General features: G+C 32.8%; 1 protein-coding gene across 4 annotated transcripts in view; it reads left to right on the top strand.

Moving 5' to 3' along the window:
* Nucleotides 1-17,142, top strand: part of SLC6A15 (solute carrier family 6 member 15) — a 137,801-nt gene that overhangs the window by 72,461 nt on the left and 48,198 nt on the right. For all 4 annotated transcript variants that reach the window (XM_074270887.1, XM_074270888.1, XM_074270884.1 and 1 more), the window contains exons 2-5: nucleotides 1,725-2,177; nucleotides 6,611-6,768; nucleotides 7,425-7,551; nucleotides 10,917-11,098. In XM_074270887.1, coding sequence (XP_074126988.1) covers nucleotides 1,877-2,177; nucleotides 6,611-6,768; nucleotides 7,425-7,551; nucleotides 10,917-11,098 — 768 coding nt within the window. In that variant the 5' untranslated portion in view covers nucleotides 1,725-1,876. The remainder of the gene's footprint in view (nucleotides 1-1,724; nucleotides 2,178-6,610; nucleotides 6,769-7,424; nucleotides 7,552-10,916; nucleotides 11,099-17,142) is intronic.

The following is a 17,142-nucleotide window of genomic DNA, read 5'->3' as shown; positions in this document are numbered from 1 at the left end:
AAAATAAATAAAAATATATTTTAAAATTAAGTTAACATGTTTAACATACATTGGATTACTTGCCATCTAAGGGAGGGAGTGGAGGGAAGAAAGGGAAAAAATTTGGAATGCAAGGTTTTGCAAGGATCAATGTTGAAAAATTATGCATGCGTATGTTTTGAAAATAAAAAGCTTTAATAAAAATGTTTAATATGTAGCTCCTGGTAGGGAGAGGGGATCTTTATGTATGAATTCGTTGCCCTTATTTCTCTTTGAATTAGACCCAACTGGATTAGATGGCCAATTTTTAAATATGTGGGTGTATGATTAAGTCATATCATGCTACTGTTGACACTGCTATACCCACCATAACACTTTATACAGGATAGATTGGAAATGAATGTGTGTCATATGTTAATTGAAAAACAAGATTTAGCTTGTTGCTTTTAAATTGGTGCTAAAGAAAGTTTCAGAAGTTAGATTTACTGAGTCTTTTTGAGCCATGACTGCTTCACTGCAATAATTATATGCTTTTCAAGGCAACTACTTCCAATGAAAACATTTATTTTCAGGTATAAATCCTGTTTGTTAAAGCCCCAGTTATTGTAGGTGTCTACAAAGACACACCCTTATAGATTTGAGTGTAATAGAGAGTAGGATAAAAGATGCCTAAGGTCATGTGAAAGAGAATCGGGTAAAACTTAATGCAAAAGAAAAAGAAAGGAGGGACTGACAATGATATTCAAGCCATAGAATGTACTGGGGCATATTCCAAAGCAGAGTGGATAGTGGAAGCACACTGAATGATAGTTTTTTAATTGGATTTTCAATTACATTATTTCATATTATACTAAAAGAAGTGGGTTTTACTACCATTGCAGGTTGACACCTTCTGTTGAATGCTGCTTGAGTGTATCAAAAGGTGATGTGATTTACACAGGGGTGTCAGAAAAGGCATAAATCTGGGTCTTCTGTATTCCAAGACCAGCTCCCCACTTCCTCTCAGCTTCCTGCTTTTCTTCTCTCTCTTCTCTTAATTTCTCTTGCTGTCTCTGTCTCTTCTTCTTCTTCTTCTTCTTCTTCTTCTTCTTCTTCTTCTTCTTCTTCTTCTTCTTTTCTTCTTCTTCTTCTTCTTCTTTTCTTCTTCTTCTTCTTTTCTTCTTCTTTTCTTCTTCTTTTCTTCTTCTTCTTTTCTTCTTCTTCTTCTTCTTCTTCTTCTTCTTCTTCTTCTTCTTCTTCTTCTTCTTCTTCTTCTTCTTCTTCTTCTTCTTCTTCTTCTTCTTCTTCTTCTTCTTCTTCTTCTTCTTCTTCTTCTTCTTCTTCTTCTTCTTCTTCTCTCTCTCTCTCTCTCTCTCTCTCTCTCTCTCTCTCTCTCTCTCTCTCTCTCTCTCTGTCTCTCTCTATCTCTGTATCCCTCAACAGAATTATTGTGAAGATCAAATGAAATATTTGTGGAGTGCTTAGGACAGTGCCTGGCATATAATAGTTGCTTAAAAGATCAGCTAAGTCTACCTAACTGACTATATTTATATGATTCTGCAAGGTAAGAATGAGTTTTCCATTTTTAAATATAATAAAATTTAGAAAAGGAAAAAAAATTCTTGCTGCTCTAGAGGGTTAGTTTAGCTTTCCAGCTTTATGTTGAACTAATTTTAATTCAAAAAAAAAATACAAAAAAGGGCAATCATAATTTGAGTTATATCAACAAGTAATTGTTAAATATTTCTTATTTGAAAAATTTACAGGTATACATGGGACCTTGAACATATAAATTCAGAAACCTCCAGTCTTAATCATCGTGGATTATTTTAAAAGTTTCTCCAGCCTTTTTCTTCATATTACGTGGGAAAAAAATTTTTTTTTGATTCACCCCTAAACCACAGAGCTTCATCTTCCAATGCCTAAAAATAGCAAGGTGGTCAAAAGAGAATTAGACGATGATATTATTGAATCTGTCAAAGATCTCCTTTCCAATGAAGATTCTGCTGATGATGCTTTTAAGAAGAGTGAACTGATTGTTGATGATCCAGAAGAAAAAGACATGGATGGTGAAAAAAGCTCTGAGAGTGAAAAAGGTGATGGTGGTAAAAGGCCAGCTTGGAATAGCAAGCTACAATATATCTTGGCACAGGTTGGATTTTCTGTTGGTTTAGGGAATGTGTGGAGATTTCCATACTTGTGTCAGAAGAATGGAGGAGGTAAGTCTATATTCACTTCTTAAATACCTTTTGATATTTAATCATCATAAGTAACAAGTGGACACATCAGAAGCCCAGAATCTAGTTGTTTTTAAGAAAAAAATTGAATTTTTAAATTTTTTACTTTGGAAATAAGCATTGTTTTAAAACCTTGGAGCATTTTCAAGTAGTTAGTAAAATCTACTTACAAATCAAAGATGGATTCTAGAGTTTATCAGAGGAAAGAGAATAATGGAACTGTTTTTTTAAATGGGAGCTCTAAGACTGTTCTTGGTACCCCAAGAAAAGCTTATATTTACGAAAACCCCTGACTATTTTCTCTGCAGATAAAGCCACTGTCCCTAAGATTCTAAAACTTTTCTAGAAGGTAGCTGTAATAGTCATTCATTCTTTTTCTAGAAAATAGATGTAATGGTCATTCATTCTTTTTCTAGAGCTGAGTGAAGTTTCTGTAGTGAGAGCAAATTGGGGTATAGATTTGAACAGGATAATTCTTCTCTATAAATCAGTATAATGTTATCTCTAGTTCACATAGCACCAAGAGAATCAAAACTATAGATAGTGAGGAATATATAATAGTAACAGCTAACAGTTTAATATAGAGCTTTGGTATTTGCAGAGTGCCCTTCCCCATTTTATCTCAGTGGGATGTTATGATATCCCTATGAGGTATATGATATTATTTTATTTCCATTTTAACATATGGGGGATTGAAGCTTAGGGAGGTGAATTGACCTGTCCAGTGTCATTATAGCTTAACTGTTTGTAGTTTCTCAATATTTAGTTTCTAGAACTGTTTTGTTGTCCTTTCTATTTTTATTATTGTCATTATATGTGTATTCTTGGTTCCACTTAGTGTTACTTTGTGCTGGTTCACCTAAATATTTCCATGCTACTTTGTTGATCATGCTCAGAATGTGCTGTGCAGTAACATTCCACAAATCATGTACTTCAAGTTTATTCTTCAATCTGTGGGCACTCCCTTTGCTTCTGTTTCAGATATGTTTCTTGTAAACAACATATTGTAGGATTCTATTTTTTAAAATTTTTTATTCACTTCACTCTTCGCTTCTGTTTTATGGCAGAGTTCACAGTTTTGATTACCAGCTCTGTATTTCCTTCCATCTTATTTTCTCTCCTGTATATACTTTTGTTCTCTTTTCATCCTATCCCTCCTTAGTAGTGTTTTGTGTCTAGTCCACCTTAGCCCTAACCTTTCTTTCTCCCTTTTCCCCCCCTTTCTTCTCTTCTTTATAGGGTAAGATAAATTCCTATACCAAACTGAATGATCCAGTTATTCCCTCTTTGAGCCAAAACTGATGAGATTAAACTTTAATTCTTTCCCTCTATTGTATTAGCTCTTTTGTACCTCTATATGTGATCTTATTATACCTCCCCTTTCCTCTTCTCCCAATACAATTCTTTTTTTTTTTCCAACTCTTAATGTCTTTTTATTTAGTATCATCACACAAGAGTTAAACTATATGCATATCCTCCATTCATGTATAACTGCCCCAATAAGTACATATAGTTCTCAAGAGTTACAGGCATCATTTTTCTAGAGTTATAAACAGCTTAACCTTCAAATAAATAAATAAATAATCCCCCCAACCCCCCTTTTTATCTTTCTGTACTTCTCTTGAGTAGTGCTATATTTGAAGATCAGCTTCTGGATTTTTAGTCTGTTTCCCCCCCCCCCCAACAGAAATGATGGAAAGTCTTTTACTTCATTGAAGATCCATCTCCTCCCCTGAAAGATAAACTCTCAAGTCTTGTTGGGTAGTTGATTCTTGGTTGGAATTCCAGGTTTGTCTTCTGGAATATGATATTCCAGGCCCTCTGATCCTTTAGTGTAGAAGCTACCAGATACTGGGTAATCCTGACTGTGACTCTTTAGTACTTAAATTGGGTTTTTTTGTTTGTTTGTTTGTTTTCTGGCAGCTTGCAGGTTTGTTTTTTTTTTTCTCCTTGAGAATATACTTCTGGAGTTTTATAATAATGTTTCTTGAAGTTTTCCTTGTGATTTCTCTTCCCAGAGGTGATGGGTTTTTTCAATGACTATTTTGCCCTCTGATTCTACTATATCAGGGCTGTTTTCCTTGAGGATCTCTTGAAGAATGCTATCCAGGCCCAGGTAGACCAAATAATTTTTCCAGTGAGGGATTTTACATTTTCTTAAATTTTTTTCATTTTTTTTTAAGTTTGATTGATTCTTTATGTCTCATAAAGTCATTACCTTCCATTTGCCCTGTTCTAGTTTTTAATGTGTGATTTTCTTGTTTTTGTAACTTTTTTCTTTTAATTAATTCTACTTTTCAAAGTATCATTTCTTCAGTGAAGAAACATTTTTTTTTTTTTTTAATTTGGCCAATTGTATTTTTTTAAAAGGAATTGCCTGCCTTTTCCAAGCTGTTGACTCTCTACTTGCCTCTCTCTCATTTTTTCTTCTTCCTCTTTTATTTGCCTTTTAAAGTCTCTTATGAGTCACTTCCAAGAAGCCTCTTTGGGCTTGAGACAATTCACATCACTTCTTGAGATTTCCTCTGTAGACATTTAGTCCTTCTCTGAGTTGATCACTACAATAGACTTCTGTAATTAAAATTTTTTTCTGTTCTTGCTCATTTTCTTTATTTCTTTTTTCCTATTTTATGACTTTTATGGTCGGCTCTGCTCCTGGAGTATGGAGGTGCTTGTCCCAAGCTTCTTGTGAAGTTCTGAGCTTCAGTTTTGAGCACAGAGGGCTCTTGTGTTTGGTGGCTTGCTCACAGTAGGGGATAGTCCTACTTGCTTTTCAGGAAATAGGCTGGTTTCTCTGAATTTGCCTTCTGAGCTGGGGCTTCAGGCTGTCTCCCCAGTCTGCTCCACTACTGAGCCATGGCTGAGGGTCTCAGATGCTTATCTGCTGTGATATCTTCTTACTCCTACTTGTTTTTCCTAACACTTTCTGAATTGGGCTGAACACCCTTTTCATCCCAGTGAGCCTGACTTTGTTTTGAACTTCTTCTAGTCTATCTTGAGCTATAAAATGGTTTCATTTTCAGATTCTGTTCAGAAGCTTGGTTTCATGTGGTCTTCGAGAGAAATTGGGAAAGTTGGAGTAGCTTCCTGACTTCTTTGCCATCTTGGCTATGCCCCCAGAATTCAACCAGTTTTTTGTTTTTTTTTCCCTGATTTTTACCTTGACTTTCTTGCCATGAAATCATGCTCTCTCAATGAACAATTTTTGATACAGTATCTTATTTACGTCTCCCACAAAACCTCAGAGATTACTACCATATATGTTAATTATCCACATTTTTCCAAATAAGAAAACTGAAGTTTATAGCACTGAAGTGATCTTGCCATAATTGCATAGCTAGGAATTGTCAAAGGTAGAGTTGACTTGATATTCTAGTGATTTGAAGTAGAACCTTTCCAATTCAGCTGTTTCTATTCAAATATTAAGTCTTATATCAATGGCATCATTAGACTGCCAAAGGAGGAGCATAAGATACAAAATACCAATTTATTACATAGATAAATATAATTCCGTTTGAGAGTGTGTGCATGTGTATCTATGTATATATATATATATATATATATATATATATATATAAATTTGATGGTGTCTATACCCATAGATTATATGAAATTAATATACTTATGCATAAATTTGATGATGTGTATACCCATAGATTATATGAGATTAATATACTTATGCATATTTGCACATGTATATACACATAGGCACACAATGCAGCTATAACTATATATATATATATATATACATAAATATTTATACATGCATAGTACAATCTATGTTCATATCTATGCATATGTGTATATAATTATATTTGACATTAGAATCTAAAAGCATTATATGTTTAAGTTACTATTATTTCATTGCAATAAGAGTGAACCTCATCAATAAGGTGACACTGGAAGGATTTCACATATATAATGTGTTCTCTGCTTTAGGGAATATTCATGTAATCCTAATCCTCATTTGGTTTTTCTTCTAGGTTCCATTGGTGAAAATTTGTCATAATTTATACCTTAAAATGTGTTACTTTGCTGGTCTGGCATTTATGGTCCTTTAAAAAACCTAGAGTAAACTGAAATTTACATTTGTATTTTCTATAAATAAAAGTAACTGTTTAAAGAGGATTACAAGAGATAGGTTTAACCTACTTTAGTAAACAAGTTAAGTTTAAGGACTTTAACAAACTGTGTGTAAATTCATGCTGCTGGTGCTAATTCATAACATTTTCACAAGAAATGCTTTATAGCAATTACTTCTTTTTCTGCCTTGAAAGAGTGAGTTTTGTATTCCTTTCAAAATGTTCCTAATTTCATACTTTTTAGGAATTTGAAGATAAGCCTCAATCTGATTTAAAAAAAAAATTATCAGCAACTGTCAACTTTACTCTGTCTTATTTGTGTTTTCTTTATAGGTGCATATCTTATTCCATATTTAGTATTGTTGCTGATAATAGGCATACCACTTTTTTTCCTGGAACTTGCTGTTGGGCAAAAAATTCGCAAAGGAAGTATTGGTGTGTGGAATTTTATCAGCCCTAAATTGGTTGGAATTGGATACGCAAGTTGTGTAGTAAGTGATGTGTATCTTTTCATTTAATTTTAATTTTTACTAATCTTTATTTTACTTTTTATTTAATCTTTAATCTTTTAATAGGAAGAGAAAGATGTTATTTTAAAGCAAGGATTTAACTTTTTCTAATTCTTTTGAATGAGTAGAATTATATCTAATTCTTTTAAATAAGTAGGATGTATGTTAAAATAGAAATCTTAACAATTATAGATTTTTAGTTATGAATCCAGTTAACACATGTTCTTTAGGGAATGGTATTTGGATGTTATTAAATTTTTTGTAAAATATTAAATATTCCAAATCATGAAAAAGGAAGGCTATCAAAAGTTTAGACATATTGAAAAAAAATTAATTAAAATATATTTAATGTGAGGTCATCACATCTAGACTTAGATGACTTTACTGTTATGAATCTTTCTATTTTTATATCTTTTATTTCCAGATATGCCTTGTTTCTCCTTTTTCAACCCAGTGAACCATCCCTTGTAATGAAGAATTTCAAGAAGGGAGGGAGGAAGTGCAGGAGGGGGAGGGGGAAGGGAAGGGAAGAAAGGAAAAAGAGAAAGGGAGATGGAGAGAAGAGGAGATTAGCAAAAGCAGCTAATTCAAAGCTATGGTGTCTGACAGCATATTAATGGGATTATTTTCTCTTGTAGGTGTGTTTCTTTGTGGCCCTCTACTACAATGTTATTATTGGCTGGAGCTTGTTCTATTTTTCACAATCTTTTCAACATCCCCTTCCATGGAATGAGTGCCCTCTGGTGAAAAATGCTTCTCACACTTGTAAGAAATCTACATTTTTTTTTTTTTTTTGGCTGCTTAATGAATTTAAGAAGAATAAAAAAATTATGTATTAAGATAATCAGGACAAAATTGTGTTATACTTATCAGAAAACATGACTATACATATTCTGTTCTTAACTCTTTGTGGTCGTACTTAAAAAATTTCATTGACATCATTGACAATAAACAAAAGCTAAACCAAAAAAGGGGAAAAAAAAACTTGTTCAACTATGAATCCTAAATAATAAATAATTCATAGGACAAACCATCAAAAAATGAAATTATGTGGGGAAAAAATCTTAATTTTGATCGTTGTTTTTATAACATTTCTATTTTTTGAATATCCCTCTTCATTTCTTATTGAATAAACTATCCCTTCAAAGAAGGATTAAAAAAGGAGGGAGAAGCAAAGCCAGTCATGTATGACAGCAAATGCAATATTCTGCACTCTTAGCAAAGAAGAGAGAGAGAGAGTAAAATAGTATTTTCTTAATGTTTTTCTTTTCTGGGAGCCTACTTTTACTAATTACTCAAAAGCATTTAGGATTTTCAGCATGGTCTATTTATTATACTTTGTACCACTACAAGAGATTGCCAGTGTTAGCCTTCATCTCTGTCTCCTCTTTTTGATCCAAATGCACATTCTTATGAAAACTAGAAGAAACCACAAATATTCATTTTATTTCAAGTATTTCAAATCACTATAGTTTTCTCTAGCTTTTTTTTTTTAAAGTCTTGGCTATACAATTTTATAGGTCTATGCTTGAGGAAACCAGATTTTTAGATAATTTAGGACATCATAAAGAATGATAGAGGAAAAAAAAAATACCTCACTTTTTGCATGAATTAGCTGAGAAAAATCAGGGTGAAAGCCAAAATTGGCTAACTGGATTCATTGGACAGTTAATCTCTCAACTTTGTGATATAGATTTTAACTTCAAAGTCCTTCTGAAACAGGATTGATATAATTTGTGTGATGCTTAAGATGCATACTGTTACCTTCTTGTCATGAGGGGGGAATCTAAGAATTTTTTCCTAAGATTACTTTAAAGAAAAATATTTAGCTTTTCCATACAAGCAGAGTAGAAATTAATAGATAATTTAGCCAAAATAACATGTTTTATTGAGTAAAAGTGGTTTTAGGGCAAATTACATATTAAATTACATCATTTCTCTATATAATTGGTTTTGGCACTAGCACAAAGTGGGTGTAATATTTTGCTTATTTGAACAATTTGTTAATCGCCGTTATTATTAAAGTTCTTTTGGTCCAAAAGAATAAACCTGCCAAGTATCCATATATTTTATCAAGAAGGTAACAAAAAGACCAGATATTTAGATCAATTGATTTTCACCTACAGGTTTATTGTCATGATTTTTGTTGTACAGAATTGGAAGCACTTTTGTTAAATATGCTAGGGACAATGTTTAGGCCTGGAAAAGTAAGAATAGGAATGCTCAGAAACTTTAAAATAGAAAATATTGCTTCTGTTCCAAATTATCTCCTGGAAGCAGAGACTGATGATAATTCTATGATCATAATGAGATTCATATTTATCATGAGAATGTATTGATTTATCACTAGGACGCTATTATCTCAAAAATTAAAAGCTAGTGCTATGGTAATTTCTGTGAGGTAAATATAGTGTCTCTCTCTTCTGTCTCTGTTTCTCTTTCTCTATATACACAGTTATGTTCATGGCCAAATTATACATCAATAATTAGAATCATAGAGTCACAATTAGAATGGGCCATCAGTCCATAAATAAATTAAACATTTACTAAGTGTTTTTATATTTATATATAAGTAGTATACTAAGTGCTGGGGATTCAAATATTAGGAAAGCAAAATAGACACTTTCTTCAAGGAACTAGAAATATGCAACAGAAGGGTACCTGTTTAATGGCTTCAGTGTCTAATATACCCTCATTTTATCAATGATAAAACTTAGCTACATAGTCAAATTATTTATCCAGCAACATTGTCAGTGTTCTTAGTATTTGAATCCCCAAGTCTTTCTTACAAAAAGTCCAAAATTTTATACATGAAACATATGCATACTACAAAGTGCTATGAGCTGACCTCAAAAACCCAAATTGTAAAATTTTCAGAGAGTTCCTCCTTTAAAAATTACTTTAGGGATGGAGTTTCATGAACTGTGAATATTTTTAGTGGTAAAAGTGGATTGGTTTTTTGAGAGTAGACATGTTTGGCATAAGTTAGTGGTTCAAAAGGTGGTGTCAGCGAAGACTTCATTTGCTTAATAAAACCTTTAGTCTTTCTTTTAGAAAGACAATATTAAGTAAACACATGGATTGTCTATATCAAAATTGTCATTGCTTTTTAATCCTGGAAAGGCTTTTCTAGCTCTTAAAAAAACAAAACCCTGTACTACTTTACTTTGTGTTTTCTGCTATGGTGTGCTTTAAAATTGCAAATTAAATTTACTAATAGACTAACATACTGATAACATACTGAGCATCCAGAACAATAATTTGAATGGACCTTTGGACCCAATTAAGTATTTTCTAAATGATGGTTGAATTGGTTGAATAGAGCAAGGTAAACCTTAGAAGCCAACAAAAATAGAGTGATGCATTTCTAGAACCTTCAAGTTTAGTTTAATGGACATGTACATTTAGACATGAGGCCAAAAAGATGACATGTCATAGAATATGAAAGCAAAGTTATCTTTCAGTTTTAAATGCTGTTCTTCTCTTTTGTAAATAATAGATCAATAAGGAGAACAAGTATCTTTTTGCTACCTTTTAAAATGCTGGTCTTGGTTCTGATTTGTATTGCAAAATTCTGGAATGTTTGAGTGAATTTCTATTAATATACATGATTATAGTGTATATAGTGGATTTTTAGAGCAGTTAGATGGCATAGTGGATAGAATACCCAGATTCAGGAATACCTGAGTCAGATTCAGATTAAGCATTTACTAGCTTAAGTCACAAGTCACTTAACCTTTGTCTCAGTTCCCTCAACTGTTGAATGAAGATAATAACAGTTATTAACCAAGCCAGGGTCATTAGCAATGATCAAATGAGATATTTGTAAAATCTTTACTATATAGTGCTTGGCAGATGTTAAGCATTTGATAAATGCTTTCCTATCTCCTCTTCCCCATAGCTTTGGGTTAAAAAAAAAATCTCATACTGAATTTCCATTCCATGAAAACAAAAAATTGTTTCAAAAAGTAAGAAAAACACTTTTTAGGGAAATATTCTTTGACCATTTCTAATATAATTACCAGAGATTTCAAATCTGAAATAACTTTCTCTTTTTTTTTTTTTTTTTCTTTCCTTTTCTTTTTTTTTTTTTTTTTTTTTTTTTTTTTCATTTTTTCCCCTACCTTCAGTTGTGGAACCAGAATGTGAGAAAAGTTCTGCCACAATCTATTACTGGTATAGAGAAGCCTTGAATGTTTCTGACTCCATCTCGGAAAGTGGGGGCCTCAACTGGAAGATGACCCTCTGCTTGCTGTCTGCTTGGGTTTTGGTGTGTTTGGCAATGATCAAAGGCATTCAGTCTTCAGGCAAAGTTAGTACTCTTCTTTTGGCTTCCTGCCCTAGCTAGCAGGTGGAGAGCTTCTCCTTCCTGGGCACCACACCCCTCCTCACATGCTATCTTTTATATTTGTAGGAGAAACTGGAAGAGAGGTCAGGATTCATTCCACCTTGAGAACTAGTGAAAAGCAGAATGTTAAGAATGCTTTTATAAGATTATAAGAATGGGAGGATTAGGGTGAAAGTAATTGGTTGTTTCTTGTTTTCTGTCTCAATCTGTTTTTGTCACTCTCTGCCTGATTGTCCCTTCCTCTCTTCCTCCTTTTTTCACCTTCCCTTCTCTTCCTTTCTTCCCTCCCCTTTCTCCCTTCCCTCCTCCTTCCTGCTTTTCCTTCTCTCCTTCCCTTCCCTCCTACCTTTTCTTTTTTCTTTTCTTTCTTCCCTTCCCTCTTTCCTTTCCTCCTTCCTTTCCTTCCCTCCCCTCTTCCTTCCCTTCTTTCTTCCTTCTTTCCTTTCCTTTTCCTTGTCTTTTCTCCCCTTCTCCTTTTTCTTTCTCCTTTCTCTTTCTTTCCCTTTTCCTTTTCCCTTCTCCTTTCCCTTTCCCTTTTCCCTTCTTCTTTACCCTTCTCCTTTCCCTTTCCTTTTTTCTTTTCCCTTCTCCTGTCCCTTTCTTTCTCTCCTCTCTCCTTATGTTAATTTACAGCATTGTAAATATCTTTAATTTGAATTTCTTTGTTTGGTTCAAGTGATGGTCCTGAAAGTATATTTTGAATGGTGGCCTGCAGAAACTTCTCCCCTTCCCCAAGGGGCTCCTAAGGTATTTGAATTCTCTAGGGATGGATCTACTTTTAGAATTTGGGGCCCTCATGTCTCACCCTAACAAGCATTTTTGGCTTGAAATTTATCAAGAGTTTCAATTTCATTGTGCACAAGAAGTATAAAATAGACAGAAATTATAAGAATAAGCAGTATTTTTGTCTAATTAAAAGAATATTAAATTTTAAATCCTCAGAATTTTAAAGACAGATCTTTTTAAAAATTGATTCACCAAACTACTTTCCTATTTAATCCTATTTACTTTGCATCACCTCCAACGTTTCAATATTTCATCATCTAAAAATAATGGAAAGGATGGGATAAGTAAATATTATAGAAAATCTGACATTGGTTGTAGTAATTTTATTTAAGATAACTTTATATTTTCATAATATTATTTCCAATTATATTTATATAATTCTTGGGTAATGTTAAACATTTTCAGTTCTAAAATTAGTAGTTTGTTACTCTTAAACACATTTTGCTTATATTATAAGGATAGAAATATAGTTCTAAAATTAATTTTTAAATCTGATTAACTTTCAAATCTAATGAAATTTCATTGTGTAACTAACTATGCTCAATAATAATCTTTAATTGAAATGCCCTGAACTGTGTGACAATGTACTTTACAATTATATTCTTGCAGGTTACAAAGAGCAAGTTTTATATATATATATATATATATATATATATATATATATATATATATATATATATATGTTGTATGTTTTTTTTAAAGAGATAATAATCATGCTTATTCATTGCTTACTTATATAAAAATCGCCACAATTAAAACCAGAAGTTTACTTTGCATTTTTGGATATCTGCGAAGAATGTTCATTACTGGGTATATTTATCAAGGAAATTTTGTTCTAAATTATGTAAAAATAGAGAAATTGTGATCAATGCAGTTTATATATAATCCTTATTGTAAATTTAGGGGAAATGCATTGCACAAGTATGATTTTACAGCAGTGAAATGATAGAATTGTTGCCACAATTAAAAAAAATGAAGTCAGGGTTTATACTTTCTATAATTCTAATTCTAATAATTAACTAGACACAAGTTCAGAAAAAAAGACAAAATTATTCTGATCTCAAAATGCCAGGGCAAGCATTTGCTGACTTCGGTGTTACTACAAAGGTGGTTTCTTGTTGTCACTCCACTTATAGTCAGACTTATTCTCAAGCACTGTGAATAAGAATAGTATTGACAAGACACAGAGACTCAAAGTTGAGACAGGGTTCTCAATGAGCAGAGATGACTTGCTGCCAGATAGATAGGGTTTCTCTATTCTAATTTTTAAACTATATGGAAATATTGAGCATTGAATGCTCAAAGAAACCTTTACTTTTGGGGAGAAAACAACTCATTGTGAATTAAGGATGGTCATAAAGAATAAGACAACATGCTGATTATCATAGTAATAAGACAGAGTTGAGCTAGCTACCCCCTATTCTCATGTTAAGACAACAGACACATCTTTATGAGGTGAAAAAAAAAAAAAACAATCCCTATGATATTAGAAAATTATGTGAATTTATGTGAAAATGTAACTATTTAGAACAAATATCCAGTCAGTCAATAAACATTTATTAAACTCCAGTTTGCTGGGTACTGTGCTAAATGCTGGAGATTTACAAAAAGGCTCAAGAGTCCTTGTTCTCAGACCTTGTAATTGAAAGGTAGAGAATTAATCTAGATAAGTCAGTCAAGCAGATTTTTAAGGGATCCTGTCTCAGTTTTTATATTGTTTGTTAAGAGGCATAATTTACTAGAAATTTACTAAAACAGCTGTTTTAAATCATTCACTTTCATTTGAATCTTAAATTTTTTTTTAAAATAGTACTTCATTTTTCCAAATACATGAAACAATAGTTTTCAGCATACATCTTTGCTTCAGCATACATCTTTGCTTATACTTGCTTTCCAAATTTTTCTCCAACTTTCTCCTGATCCCTAAGACAGCAAGCAGCAAGCAATCCAATATAGGTTAAACATACACAATTCTTCTAAACATAACAATTCCTTCCCTAAAAAGAGATAGAATAAGTATGGGACCTGGGAGTTCATTGATATGGGGAGAAAAGTCTTGCTAATGTAGAGGCATTTTATTTGCGACTTAGAAAGTGGTTTAGAGTGCTGGATGTGGAGTCAGGAAAAATTTGAGCTCAAGTTTGCCTCAAACACTTAATAATTATCTAAATAGCCCTAACAAGACACTTAACCTTTCAACCTCCATTTCCACTTCAGTGAAATGGAGATAGTAATAGCCTGTATTTCATATTGTAAAGATCAAATAATATAATGATAGAATAAACATGTGATTACATAATATACATAAATAATGCATGATATTTCTATTATTTTTGCTTAGACCATCAGAAACTAAGTGACTTGTCCAATGTTTTATAGCCAGTAAGTTTCAGAAAGTGGGATTTAGAGTCATACCCTCTGGTTTCAAGACCTGCTCTCTATATATGATACCTCTTAAGACTATCTATGAAAGGTTTTTCAAGAAATCATAGAACTTGTTTGGTAGTTTTTATGCATTTAAATAATCTGTCTAGTATAGGAAACTTTTTTTTAAAGAACTCCAGAGATAGGATCTCTACTGATTTCCTTAGTTTATTCTAAATGTTTTATTATACAAATTGCCATGATAGGTTTTTTTTTTTAAATATTCAGTCTATTTCTGATTTTCATTGACATCTAGCCCTTTATTAGTTGTAAAGAACTTGTCCCATTCACCATAGCTTTTCATTTTCTAGACTTTATTAACCAAATGCTTTTGGCCTTTCATCACTGGATCACTTTTATCTACATTGTCATCCTTTCTTCCTAGTTTCTTCACATTCTTTTAAAGTGTGATCAGAGCCAAGAAAACATAGGCTTCTAAAATTGCTTAACACCTATGCTACATTTTCACCTTTGGAACTCAAGATATTGATGTTTTAGGGCAAGAAATTGTGCTTTTTTTTTTTGATATAGAAACCTTTTTGAGTCAGGAAACAATTTACCTATTGAGAAGGTAGTTTGCATAAACTTCTCTACAAATGATGGTTTTAGAGTACGGCTAAGACACTGAAAAGTTCAGTGATTGCTAAAGGTCACACAACCAGTTTGTGTCCCCATAGAATTCAGATCTTCTGGGTTTGAGGCTGATAGTCTATCGAATAATTTTTGTTATTTAAAGATGAGTATGAGACTCTTACAGTCGTAGAATACTTGAAATCCATTCTATAAGACCATATTTTTATACCCTTATAGTACATTCACTTTCACTTTGACTATTGTGAGAAGTTTGAGATCTTATGGCTAGTGGTAGTTCAGAAAAAAAAAAAATCTGGAAAAAAGTAAAATATTAGAACTAAGAATAATAATAATAAGAAATGTAGGCTAAAATGATGAAAATGAAAAGTAAAGTAGTGAATGGTCAGTGAGTGTAGTGGGCCTGGAGTGAAGCAGACTTGCATTCAGCTCCTCCTTAACATTTTTTTTTGCTAGCCAAGTGACCATGGATAAGATTAACCTTACTGTATCTCAGTTTTCTCGTCTGTATAAGGGAGAGTTGAGCTTAGTTATGATCCTATGATCTTCTTAACTGTTGATCTGAACTAGAAGAAATGTCTAGGGTAAAAATCTACCTTAGAGGGAGTATATTTACATTGTGATCACATTGAAGTATCAAGTGACACTTTTATAGAGCAGTCAACAACTGTCCCAGGAGGCATGTGGTTGGAACAACAACTGTTGAGTAGGCTAGGCAAATTTTTCCTTGAAAGATATTAAAACCATCTTGTGCTGACTTTTGTACCACCAGGAAGCTGTGTAAAAGATGTGAGCTTTGTTCTTCTTAGCCAATAAGTTTCCAAGAGCATTTCAAAAAGCTAGCTTAGCCCACATGACAGATAGAGCTCCTGCTCCAAAAGCATATGGACTAATAAATATGGGGAAAAATGTTAAAAAGTTTGAGACAAATCAATTAGTAAAGGGTTAGGAATTGGAAAACTGTTTGGGGGGACAGAGGACTACTAACCATAGTATTAGAACTATTGCCCTCCAATGGCTAAACAATGAATCTGACCTAGAATTAATTTTCTTATTTTCTATTTTTGGGCTTATAATAGTAAGTGACAGTACTATTAATATTAAGGACAATGATGATCATGTTATTACAAATTTAAGATGTAGCATAGTAGGCAGACCCTTTAGATATCCAATGGAAGACCATAGTTGTGCTTGCTCAGGGCAGCTTCGTAATCATTTCAGCTTTATTTCCAAAATAGTATTCTCTAAGCACTGACTAGGGAGAACAACTCTGATCATTCAGCATAGTCTTTGGGGCTACATTTGTGGGATATTGGTTCAACCATAAAGAAAGTCATCTTGATTATCTGAACAGAAACACCAACTATACCAGCCCCAACAGTACCACCACCAGCAACAATCCTTTCCAGGATCTGGAAAGGTTTGTGACACCATTGCCCTTGTAGAATTTAGTTTCCCCTCAGTGCCATAAAGAAGCATTGGAGGAGGATTTCCAAATGAATGAATGGATGAAAAAAACATTTATTAAGCACTCACTATATGCCAGGCACTGTGCTGGTACTTTGCAATTTATAAAGCTGAGATCTTTTTACAGAAAACATAACAAACTCTTTCATTTGGCCTAATATCATACTGAGTATTTTAGAAACATTCCTTTTCATTACTTTCCATGGAGATGCTGAGTGTGAAAGAATTTTCTCACCCTATTTTAGCTGATAAGAAGATTGGTCTGTTAAAACATACTTGCTATCAGAACTGTTTTCCTTCATACGCCTCTATAGATGAATCCCATGTGTCTTACCAGCCACTAAAAGAGCAGTCATCACTCTCTCACCACATTTTCACTGATTTTTCTTCTCTTGCAAAGAAAAAAAATTCCTGTTATCTGGATAATGCTAAACTATTTTTAAAACTATGTGCAGTTAGTTATTTTCCCTTAAAAGAGATAAAAACTACGAGACTTGTAAAAATTTATTTTTTAAAAATTAAAGTTTTGTTGATTTCTTTTCTTCAATGTCAAAACATAGGGAAGGGTTTTTGACTCATTATAGGGTGTTTGGGCACACCTGACTAACCCTCTCTAAGCCTGTGTATCATATACTCTATTCTATTTTATAAGTATGCTCTAATTTCTACGCCCAGCAAAAATTCTCTCTTATAGCAAAACAAAATCATTAGGCCACCTGACTTTGTGTCTGTGAGTGTTT

The sequence above is a fragment of the Sminthopsis crassicaudata genome, chromosome 5, assembly GCF_048593235.1.
Source record: "Sminthopsis crassicaudata isolate SCR6 chromosome 5, ASM4859323v1, whole genome shotgun sequence".
NCBI lineage: Eukaryota > Metazoa > Chordata > Mammalia > Dasyuromorphia > Dasyuridae > Sminthopsis > Sminthopsis crassicaudata.
The sequence above is the reverse complement of the archived record's forward strand: the minus strand, read 5'-3'. Positions and strand labels throughout refer to the sequence as shown.